At 39.8% G+C, this 12,500-nt stretch overlaps 1 protein-coding gene across 4 annotated transcripts in view; it reads right to left on the bottom strand.

Moving 5' to 3' along the window:
- Positions 1 to 10,632, bottom strand: part of LOC138023530 (solute carrier family 4 member 11-like) — a 37,475-nt gene extending 26,843 nt beyond the window's left edge. Inside the window, exons 1-6 of one of the 4 annotated variants that reach the window (XM_068870531.1) lie at positions 10,552 to 10,632; positions 6,897 to 7,237; positions 3,116 to 3,171; positions 1,941 to 2,148; positions 1,297 to 1,381; positions 1 to 19 (exon numbers count right to left, since the gene is read on the bottom strand). The exon at positions 1 to 19 is cut by the window's left edge and continues 105 nt beyond it. In XM_068870531.1, the coding sequence (XP_068726632.1) occupies positions 1 to 19; positions 1,297 to 1,381; positions 1,941 to 2,148; positions 3,116 to 3,171; positions 6,897 to 7,119 (591 nt within the window). In that variant the 5' untranslated portion in view covers positions 7,120 to 7,237; positions 10,552 to 10,632. Of the gene's footprint in view, positions 20 to 1,296; positions 1,382 to 1,940; positions 2,149 to 3,115; positions 3,172 to 4,360; positions 4,477 to 5,387; positions 5,462 to 6,896; positions 7,238 to 9,398; positions 9,788 to 10,551 lie in introns of those variants that run through there. The other 3 variants (XM_068870532.1, XM_068870534.1, XM_068870533.1) reach the window with 3 other exon arrangements.
- Between the last annotated feature and the right edge of the window lie 1,868 nt (positions 10,633 to 12,500).

The raw sequence follows: 12,500 nt of genomic DNA, 5'->3' as shown, positions 1-12,500 counted from the left end.
TACTGACGGCAGCTCTCCTCTGTGAACAGTGATCAATGAAAATCACCATGGTCATCCATGTTACAATTTTAATAATTATTATTAAATACGAAAGTGGAGATTTACTGTTTGTTTTGAATAGAGAGCCATTTGTATTCATACGGCCATCGTGTTATTCGCTGGTGAAAAACCTCTCAACATAATACATGTACTGTACATGTAGGTCTTCAGGATCTTAAAGACATTAAATGACACTTATTTAGGTTAAGATTCTTAACCAAGATTTAAAGGATCTTCAACAGTTACTACTAGTAATAATAATAATAATGATGATGATAATGATGATGCTAATAATAATAATGATAATAGCAATAATAATAACATTAATTGAAACTTTAAGTGTCAAGTCTTCTAGCACTGGGACACCAGAAATCAAATTAAAAATTGGTTTTTGAGGAGAGGGGAAAATAGAGTACACAGAGTACCCTAGGAGCAGAGTACAGAACCAACAAAACTCAACCCACATGACGCCAAGTCTGAGAATCGAACCTGGGCCACATTGGTTGGAGGGGAATGCAATCATTACTGTGCTATCCCTAATCTCCAAAAGGATCAATGAAGGAAATCATAGCGATATTGTAATCAGGTCTTGCAAATTAATAAATCGAAAGTGGTTCAGCATTGTCTGTACACGTACTCTTATCAAAAAATTTAATGATAAATTATTTGTCATCACAGTGGTCAAAATGTTGTGGACTCACAAGGCGCACTCCAAGTGAGTCCTCAACTCAACTCAGAGCCGAGTGAGTGCATGATCATCCATGACAGGCACCCATCACACTGACAAGAAGTGGAAAAAAGCAGGGAAGGGCGGAAGGCAAGCACACTGCAAAAAAGCACCACACAAGATGGCCAGGTGAGATCTCACACAAATGCTGCTATTTTACAGCTTAAACTCAGAGGGCCCACACCATACTGCTGAATTCTACTCTACAACTGCAATCAGAAGATAAATGTGCAGGTTAATCTGCTCCGGTCCTTATGACGTGAGCAAAGAGCAAGGATGGCACAGTTGATTAGTGCGCGGCCTTGGCGCAAGAGGTCCTGAGTTTGATTCCCGGATCTCGAATCCTTATTTCGACTTCTTTCCTTTCCGTGTAGCTAAGTAGCTTTAAATACCCGTAAAACGGAGCACACCGCACCGTCGATCTCAGGTTTGTCAGTTGAATTACTGCTACAAGTTATCAACGTTAAATATGGTTACTTTACTTTACTTTACTTTTACGTATACACTGTAACCCCATTCATTCAACTTACAAAGCAATGAGCCAATTCTGTGTTTCTTCCCAGCCTCCTCCATCTGATATCTCAGTTCCTTGGATTATTTGCGACAAACAGTGGACTAGACAGAGAAAAGGCAACTAAGTCTAGCAACTATTACAGTACTTCCCCAATGAAATGGCACTGGATTGCCAGCAGGTACAAAACACAATATTATATAAATTATTCAACCCTTTCAGTCCTGAGAGAGACACTTGTAGATTTTCAGGGTTCATGCTAGATTTTGTCTATAAAATTCCAGCAGTATTCAAGGAGTTTCCAAGAACCAGAAATTGAGCTTTCAAGGAGTGTTTGTAAGAAGATTTCTATGCCATCCATACATCGTGTTTCAGAATTTTCTTTGCTTTTATAGTCACAAACTATAGTTGCACTACAAAACAGTTATCTCATCATCATCATCAGACTAGTGTTTCAGTGGCTAAACTTACTGAAATAGGTCTCAGCAAACTACACTGTTTATAAAGGCCAAGACTCAAAACTCCATTACCATTTTGATCATTACATGACTGACTGCACCACCTGGTATTAAATTAATTTTTACGTGTAGGTGACAACCAAAATAGGCAAACCACGGCAGTTAAACTTTTAGTACAACTGTACATGAAACAATTTTTTCTCACCTGAATCTCTAGTAAAGAAGGCCATCCTAGCTTGGTCAAAATTAATATCCTTCGCATCTTCCCTGGTTATCATTTTTTGCAGCATTGCATCAATAATCCCTTGTAAACTTGTCTCCTGGAGACCAAGAAGTAGGGTTGGTCGTTCAAGAAATATCTCCACATCTTTAGCTGCTCTGATTTCCCCTGAGAAGTTCTTTGGCATCAGTTTCTGAAAGGATTAATAATTATAATTATAGTGTTACAAATCATTCTAAGTACTTGGTACAAAGAACAGTTATTGTCAACATTGTCAATGCTAGCATCATGGATGAACATTACCATCTTCATTTTCCAGAAAATGTGGAAAATACCGGTTTGTTAAATTGCTATGGTTATAAATGCAGCCGGTATCAGACCATTTTAGGACATTCTGAAACCCTACATGTATGACCAGTCAACTTCAACCCTATTGACCGAATGAAAAAATGGCCGCCAACAAATTATTCTTTTGTCTTTGTGTTAATTAGCCTAACTACATGTACAACAAGTTGCAAAAATAGTGGAGACACTTCACCTCCTTGGGGCATTATTAATTTTCCTATTATCTCCCACACTGCAGCCCCCCTTCCTTATCAGTGTTGCTAGCAAGACAAAAAAATGTTGGAAACTTAAGCAGTCAACATTGAAAGGGGGAGAGGGGAGAGGAAGTGGGAAAGGTTTAAGTTCTAGATACGGCGGGCATTGGAAGCTAGAAAAGGTGTTTTTTCATGAAAGTGTGTAAACAATTTTGCAACTTGTTGTAGCCTCGTTTTACAGCCCAAATTCTTTCAATTTTACATGTGTGAACAAGGCTAGTTAGGCTAATTAACACAAAGACAAAAGATTAATTTGTTGGCGGCCATTTTTGCATTCAGTCAATTATCATCTTCAAATAGAGTTGGGAGTTGTACAGCATCCTTAACCAACTGTGAAGACAACTGCCATTTACTGACTTTTTTTTTGTTTTGTCACTCCTGGGACAAATCTCTAGGAACAATGCTTCCAAGTAGTCAAAGGTGACTCTGTTTTATTGTCCACTGGCACCTCATCAAATTGTCAATAGCACTGACGAACAGACCATACAAGAGAGCTAAAGGCAGTGTAAAAATTTAAGTTTATAATGCATGTGAGCAACTTAAATTCATGTCAAAACTTACATGGTGACTTGAAAGCATAAGAGAAGTGCTGAGTCCATCTTCTTCACAAAGTGGATCTGTATCAAGGAAAGCATTTTCATTTTTTTTCCACTAAAAAGGGGGAACACCAAATGGTTTGCAACCTTGAAATATATTATTTTAATACATTATGTTCACTTGATGATTGTAAAATTTAGAAACAATGTCAACCTCTTATATTAGCTGCAATTATTACAGCACTTTCAGTAGCCAGTTTGAAACGCGGACTTGGTTAAGTGTATTCTGGGCGCTAATCTACAGAAGTTACAGACTATTAATTTTGATGCTTACATGTACATTAGCTTCCATTGCTCTTCCCTTGAAAACACAAAACTGAACACTGATAAACTTTAGATGTTGAAATGCCTTGCTGCAAGATTTCTCTTTTATGGCTATTGTCATTTACAACTATTTTCCTCCACTGGTATAGCATAGCAAGTCCTTGACAGAACTTCACCTGGATGAGAAGACCAAAGACTGCCCAGCCACAGTACAAATAGCAAATTTGTTGCACTTTGGATGGATTTTGGTTGAGGCTAAAATGCAATTTAGGTATACACTGTAGTTAAAACCAAAGTCAATTAAGCGCGGTTTCACCACGGTCAGGTTAGGATTCTAGGAAGGTGTGCTGGAAGACAGCCACTTGCTGTGACAATTTAATAAATTGGTTTGTTTGTCAACTTGCTTTGTTTTACTCCCACTCTTCAAATATTTGGGATAAGCATTGATTACACACCCTTAATCAGTAATATGTGTTAACTGGCGAGCCATGATTTGATTCCCAAAGTGACCTTCTGTTGAGGAGATTCCTGTTCCCCTGGCATCTACCCTCCAATACTAGAAACTTAAAAATTATTGTCACCAATTACACTTCTTTCATCCTTGAAATATTTACATGTGCACATCATCTTATTAATCCCATTAGTATAGTCATGCTACTGAACAAATAATGATAAAAGATTAAACATGAAATCCTCTTTTTGTTTCAGAGGATAACTTTATCATAAGGAGTTACAAATAGCTTGCAAAAAACCTGACTTGAACAGGACTTATTTAAATTAATTAAAAGCCAAATACTCTAATGGCTGTTATTGCAAAAAAATGAGTCACCCTTCTTGCACCCAAGATATATGACAGAAACATGTTTAAAGAAAAATAATGTGTACATCAAGCAGGATCTATCCAGAACTCAATATATTAATAGCAATTACTGGTTTGAATTCTTACTCATTGTCAGAGGTATTGTATTGTTAACTTGCATAATCATAATTGACATCGTTTTGAAGAAGAACACAGCTGCTCTGTAGTCTTTCAAACCTGCGAATACCACATTTCTCTCACATGCTGACTAGCCAGATGTATAAAATCAACATGACAAGCTCTTGCTTGTTTTCCATGACGTGCTAAGGCATATACCACCTACATTGAACACGGTCTACCTTTTTATAAGAAATTAACTTGAATCGTTAAAATTTGTGTTAATTTAGGTTGCGCTAATTATGTTGGGCGTTATTTTCTGTGACATTAATTAAGTGCTGCTTTAATTTCCACACTCTTAATTTCCATTACTTTAATCCTACTTTTGAAACCTTTCCAGACATTCATGACACCTAAAAGACAATAAAATAAGGTACAAGCTTTCTTTCTTTCTGATAACCCCTAAATTGATTAGAATTTTGAGGACTGTTTTGTTGACCAGAGGCCTCAGTTTTGTTTGGGTTTTTTTTTTCTTTTTTGCACCCAGTGTTGGTCACAACCAACTACAGGTATCTTAATCACGTTAATTTCGTTCATTGTGAAATTCTACCTCCTCTTTCAGGTGAAATTTCTTTATACAGTAAATTCATGTTAATTTCCAATACTTTAATTTCATGGAGAGTTAATTTCCAAGAATAAGGTATACTGAACTCATCTACATCTACATATATTTTTAAAAAATAGTCTTGAACAGTGAACCCTTTTTGGTTGTCAAGGGTTTTGTACAGGCTGTTAAGGACGGTGCCTACTAATTCAAAGGTATTTTTCCCCGGTTTATGATTATGCAGGAAACGTAGATCTTAACAACTATCACTGAAATCCAAAAAGAAAATTGGGGGTAACCACGCATTTTTCAAAGATAATTCAAGAATAATATTTGCAAAAAGCTTTAAATTACAAAACAATTTATAGCGGTCTTTCTCAAATTGAAGCTTAATTATCTCTCGAAAATGCATGGTTACCCTCAATTTTCTTTTTTGATACGAAGAGTACTTACTAAGATCTACTTTCTCCGGATAGTTTTAAACCACGAAAAAATATCCCTGAATAAGTAAGTATCACCAATAGGAAACCCGAGTATTTCGAAATGCACAGAACGTATGTGCAATAACAACAGTAGGCACCGTCCTTAAACTGCATAATTGAAAACAATAGCACAATAGCACAATAGCATTACACTTTATTAGTTTGCACAAAATAAAAGAGCTGCTCTACAGTATCCCAACCTAGTGGTACAATGCTGTTTCTCTTTCATGCACATGTTCTTCAATGTGAAATTCCAAGGTATACACAACTAAATGCTATTTTAAGCTTCCAATATAACACATGGTCATGAGTGTGACTTCATTTGATCACAAGATAACTGATGGACACATGATATATCATATCTTTACCCTTTTAGAGTGGTTTGATGTATACTGTAGCTACAGTGTAGTAGGGACCTTAGGCAAAGACGACGACAACGGCTACGAGAATGCCACAGAACAACCGATTAATTAGCAAAAACAATAGCTCTGCACGCTCTGCAAATACGTTTTACATTTGGATACATTTCTTTGCCGCTCTCGTCTTGACAACGACGTGAAATCATCAAATTTGATGTCATGTGGAGGATGTGAGCACCTGGTGGTGAATTTCAAATTTTCTCTCTGAATATCCACACCGTTCTCACCAATTTTATTGTTGGAAAGTCGACTCATACTTTCTATGCCGAGCGACATGGAGTAATCGCAAAATGATTACAATAACGGGAAATAATATTTTTAGGGCCGATTTACACGATACGATTTTGTCGCATGCGACAAGCTTACGACAGGCCTACGACATGACTTACGATTGCCGCAGCGTTTTAAAACATGTTTTAAAATGCTACGACATTTTTTCTGACGTACACAACAATCGTAAATCATGTCGTGGGCCTGTCGTAAGCCGTTGTCGCATGCGACAAAGTCGTACCGTGTAAATCGGCCCTAAATCGGCCCTTAAACGTTCTCGTAGCCTTGTATCTCTGAGCATGATACACTACAGAAGACAGACCACAACAACAGGAACTCCATGTCCTACTCTTTGCGAATAGGGTTCTTTTACGCCCCAAAGGGTTATGATCATCGAAGGGTTGGTGAGAAGGGGCTTTTACGTACCCGAGAAGACTCTAGAGTCATGTGTTTTTCTTTAGTACCCTATAGTAAGTGCTTCAAACAAGCCAGTTATGAAAAATGTTGAACAATTCGCCCTTTAGGACAATAAGTACAAATGTGTGCAGACATTTGTACTTTTTCGGTATAAAAAGCAAGATTATATCGTATGTTTAAGGCCAATTTCTCAAAAACAGATTAATTATCCCCCACGCAACCAAGACAGCTGGAGGGTCCACGGTTGAACATGCTGAGTATTTCCACGCAACAAGAAAACAATATTTAACGACTGAACTTTCAGCTCAAGGCATGATTTATGCTCGCCTGCGTTATGTTTAAAGTGTTAAAAACTTAGAGGCATATAAGCATACCTTCCGCAGAAAACGAGGTACCGAAAAATCCCGATACATCGGCTAATCCATCCAGCTGTTGCCCGTCCGCCTCACGCTGCAACGCAATGACCTCCAAATCGTCATCTTCGCCGTTTGAAAATGACTGCATTTGGACTGTTTCATCACCACTGCCCTCCTCTTTAGTGACAGACCCATACATCTCATTTTCATTGAAGATATCTGAAGGAAAGGAGCTGTCCATATTTCTGCACGATGAATCCGCCGCTGGCTTCTATATCAAACGCTTTCTTTGACCACGAATCAAGTTTCTGGCCCCAGTCATGTCTTTTGAAGAAGGTGGTATCGAATGCACTCAATCTCTAGCAAAAAATAAGACCGGGAAGTTAAGAGTTTTAACACGCTCTAGGAAGATTCTCGCATCTTTACCGCCATTTATCAAATGTCTGCCTTCCTTGTGCACTATTCTGATTGGTTTAAAACTGTAATAAATATAAATAATAGCCAATCACAAGACAGCTTAAAATGATCAATAATTCTTTTCATTTCTTCATCTAATCTTTCAGGGAAATGGACGATTTTTCTGGAAAGATCAAAGGAGATTCTCTTTGCTGAGTTTATGTAACACTTTGACGCCTAAACCGGCCTAAAGCGGCCAGAAAACCCCACGAGCCAGATCTGCAAGAGGATTTGAACCCCTCTAAAATTAAGCGGTTTGATTAGTATGTGTAATCGCATGGGCTCACATAAAGGGTAAAATTATTGTATGATCAACTGAAAGTAAAAGAACTTTATAAAAAACAATGCTTTCAAAGACAAGAGTTAAAATTTGCATCTACTTTACGAAATGCCGCAGCGCGTGCTTTCAACAACTTCTACTGAAACTCAAGTCTAACTTCGCTTTTTCTCCTTGAATTCACGACTTGACACGTTTGGTTATAAAAAAGGAACAATCTTCTGAAGCCTTGTAATCAAGTAAAGTTCTAAGAACGCGTCTTCCAACCAAGAGGTGGAAGCACTTCTAAGAACGCGTCTTCCAACCAAGAGATGTTACTTCAAAAAAAGGCACCTCCTTTGTGGAAGCGCCGCCCATTCAAACTATCAAATGGAAGAAAAAGCAACGCTTTACAAAAAGGCCAAAGGGCGTGCTTGCAACAACTTTAACTGAAGCTAGCTTTAGTCTCACTTGGCTTTTTTTCCTTATGAAAAAGATAGCACGTTATTAAGCCTCTGTCAAAAAGAAGTTAAAATTCGCATCTACATACTCTTATACGAAATGCCACCTTGAATGCTTTTAAACAACAAATAAACTGACCTAAGCCTTTTCCTCAAGTTTCCCCTATCCAAAGTCTAACTCTGTGTCGATGAAAAGTTAGGGGTGCAGTTTGAGGTGCAGGGATGGCGCAGTGGTGAGAGCACTCGCCTCCCACCAATGTGGCCAGGGTTCGATTCCCAGACTCGGTGTCATATGTGGGTTGAGTTTGTTGGTTCTCTACTCTGCACCGAGAGGTTTTCTCCGGGTTCTCCGGTTTCCCCTCTCCTCAAAAACCAACAGTCTCCCTGATTAGTGCTCTACGGCGCTAGAAGATTAGACACTTAAATAAAGTTCCTTTCCTTTCCTTAAATGAATAAGCTGTAATATGGGGGGTCCAAATCCGCGTAGGGGGACTAAATCCGCTAGCCGGATTTAGTCCCCCGGTGGTCCAAATCTGCCGCGCATTTGTACCGGTGGTCCAAATATAGGGGATCCAAATTCGTAGGACAACGGGTCCGCAGTTCGCTCTGACGAAGGGCTAACGCTCGAAACGCCAGCGTTTAGAATCCCTGTACGGTGGTCAATTTACATTATCAACTCCGTTGATAAAACCAAATTTTTGTGTAATTATTTTTTGCTCGTGTTTAAGCTCCGTGTTTACTAAAAAACAGGACTGCTCTCAGCCAATCAGAATTGGATAATTTTGTTATGTATATTATTAATCACCTAGCGTTCAATTATATAACTTCTGCGCTTGTAATCACGCTCTCTCGAAAATGTATTAAAAATCACGCTTGGCTTGACTCCTGAAAAGCCATTCATGGCTCCCAATAGTAGACGACCAAACTCAGTATTTGATACAGGTATGGCTATAAGTATCCTAGGCTACTTCATCACTGACAATAGCGAGCCTACGCAACAGGACGGCTGGAAGACTCAGGACGGTAGAATGACGCAAAGATGTCGCGGGGGACTGTGCATTCCCAATCTTACGCGACATTTTTTCGTCATCCTGCCGTCTTGAGTCTTCCAGCCATCCTGTTACGTAAGCTCCCTACTTTAATTGTCAAGTTAGAACACGACTTGTGCTTTGAAGGGTGCGCAACAAGCATGCGCAACATACTATCTATCGTTAAGAATCTTCAGTACCATTAAAAGGTGTTAATGATGAAGATGCTGTTCAGTTTGCTTGTGCTTATGGTGCAGGAGCCCGTAATGGGCCCCTGTTATGGTGCTAATGCTAAAAGCCACCCCGTAGAACCACTTACCAACAGATTCTTGTTTTTGAAGCGTCCATGTGACTTCATCAAGGGTTTTGCAAACGCTGCAGGGCCAGGAACCCATGACCCGGAGCCTAAAACTCTACTGTGTTCCTGTAACGGCGTTTTCACAGACCGATTTATTTTTAGATTGAATTTCCCGCGAATGAGACTCCCACAGGAGCCCGATGACCAATTACAAGAAATTAAGCTGACGTCATAGGGTCACCGAACCGGAACTGCCTTTGCTTTTTGACCTAATTCGCGGGAAGGGCTAGTCTGAAAGTAAACCTACTTGAGAAAACGCCGTTTCACAGACGCTGTATGGAAGTTGCACGCTCCAGATGGGCTCCTGACAGGGCTGATATAGGAGACCCCCCTCCCCCGTCTTCAAATCTCTTGTTATTTATTGGAGAAGAAAGCTAAGACTGAAGGATGAACACCCATGACAAACCCGAGATAGACTGACCGATCCGATCCTCTGTCGAAGCTCTTTTTTTACACAATGATCATCACATGGTACTCTATGACTTAAAACCTCATATGTTATTTATTGGAGAAGAAAGCTGACTGAAGGATGAACACCCATGACAAACCCAAGATAGACTGACCGATCCGATCCTTTGTCGAAGCTCTTTTTTAACACAATGATCATCACATGGTACCCTATGACTTAAAACTTCATACGCTCATCTCGTGAGGCCCGCGCAAATCTTAAAAGAAGTATGGTTTTATCAACGGAGTTGAATTGATAATGATGTTAGCTAATAATGTTAGAATCCCTGTACGGTGGTCAACTTACATTATCAACTCCGTTGACAAAACCAAATCTTTGTGTACTACTTCCCCACCGACGCAGCACCACAGTTTCTTTAGAAACTAACCCCTTTAAAAGAAGTATGTTTTGACAGTATTCCCGTAGCAATAAATGAACGCTGATAATATGATAATACGCAAGTTCATTTTACATTAGGAAAGCGGTGAGCGAAGGAATCATATAGGAGGCACATGACCGTGAAGCGTACAACTTGCGACTCTTTTCCTTGGAACAAGGTCATTAGCTTCTGAAGATGATGTACATACATGACATGTTCATATTGTAGAACTGCAGAAATTTAAAAACGTCACAGCTCAGATCATCGCAGTGAAAAAATAGACTTACTGTTTTAATTCACTTTTAGGGTTGTGACTGTTTGCCTCATCTTGAAACGTTGCACCTGCGTTTTTCATTTTGGTAAATTTCTTTGCCGGCCTCCACTTAACAAGCATTTCGATAACCCACCATAGTTTGTCAGCCCACGCGAACAGCAACTCTAAGCGAACATGGCGATCGTCTTTACCAAACTCAGTGAAAGCCTCCTCGCCGACCCAAAGCAAGCGATGCAGTATGTGGAAACTAAACTCCGCCAACTTGCCTTTCAAGTCGCGCCAGAGTCAGTGGAAGCGCTGTCCCAGTCGATCAGAAACACTGCAGAGGGGACGGTTTATCTCGCGATTGGAAACAAGCTGCCATACCTTCAACTTGCCTCCAAAGAGACCTGCGCAAAAGAGAGATCTCTGTCTGATGAAGCCACGCAGAATCAAGTTGAGTCCAAAACAGCCTGCTTACTGAAAGCCGTTGACATCGCAAAAAAAAAATCCGGCCTTAAAGTGCACGAAATCGTGGAAGAGGAGAGATTCACCTATCTTGAAATGCCATTCAAGGATCTTCCAAAGTACACTGGTGTGCTTGTTTGTCGCACCGATCAAGCGGAGTACTGCCTCGTCACCGTGGGCTACCTTTTCAGACCGTACCAGATCAGGAGGGAACTCGGCTGCCACGAAGCCATTTTCTATCAACCGCCAGAGATTCAAGTAACTGGAGCTGTCCGTGATATAGCAAAGTCGCTAGCAACAGGTTTATTGAGTGGTATTGCCGGAAAGATCGGTGTGCTCATATTCAACGAAATTTTCCCTCCCGGGATTCCTAGCTACTTCGATGAGGTTTATAAGCAAATCGAGAGAATTGTCAATAAAGAGCTCACTCAGAACACAATCGACGAGATCAACGGTCAGATCAATGGCCTGAAAGACTGGGTGGCTATCGTATACACAAATGCTAAAGAAAGTGGAATGAGCAAAGAAAAGCTGACAGAGTTATTGCAGCCAAGAGAGCCCCAGATCGCGATCGAGCTGGTGGGTGTACTGATGGAGGACCGCTACGCCGAACCAGGGATCACTGTGTTCATGATTGGCGCAGGCATGCACCTTAGTATCCTTCAAGAACTAGCCTTGATTGATCCAGATGCTTCCTCCCCAACCGAGTCCCATTACGCTAAATCCGTGCAAGATTACGCCAAAAAGTATGCGGGCCATGCCAAGCCAACCACTGAGAGCGTTCTCCAAACCCGAGCAAATAAGATTCAAGCGAAGGTTAAGACCATTTTCCCTCCAGGAACTACGACGTTTTATGATGTTTACTGGTTTGAGGACTCAGTTACTGGATATATTTCGCAAAATTGGATTAACTGCGTTGCCATTAAAGGATCGAGCAACCCAGATGCTGGGAAACAACGCGATGAAGCCATGGCAAATTATAAGAAAGAGAAACACAACCAACTTGTGGAGGATATGGAAGATCCCGTCACTACAGCAAACGAGTGGCTCAAACTGGTTGATCATCCCATCCCTTCCATGTGAAGTCTGCGCTTAGTGACTGTAAGACGTCGAAAACTATGTTGCGATTTTACACTGATTGTAACAATGAACCATGCTACATAGATACATACATACATACATACATCTTTATTTGCAGGTTAAATGTGAATTGGCAAGACCGAAGTCCTGATGTGGACCTGCATGCGTAACTACAGCTAATTAAATACAATCACATTAAAATATAAAAATAAAATTAGGAAAACAAAGTGTAAGTTTCTTCTTAATTACAATAATAATTCGATAAATTAAATACAAAACATAAATAATAAATTCATATCTAAAAGTATAAAAAGTCATTATTTTTCATTGAAACACAGCAGCAACCTCTGGCAAAATTTATGCTATTCAGAAGATGCTTGTTCGCTTTAAGTCCAATCTTAAACTATCTTAAGTTTGCACATTAATTCCTTGACA

This window comes from Montipora capricornis, chromosome 11, assembly GCF_036669925.1.
Source record: "Montipora capricornis isolate CH-2021 chromosome 11, ASM3666992v2, whole genome shotgun sequence".
Classification (NCBI taxonomy): Eukaryota; Metazoa; Cnidaria; class Anthozoa; order Scleractinia; family Acroporidae; genus Montipora; species Montipora capricornis.
The sequence above is the reverse complement of the archived record's forward strand: the minus strand, read 5'-3'. Positions and strand labels throughout refer to the sequence as shown.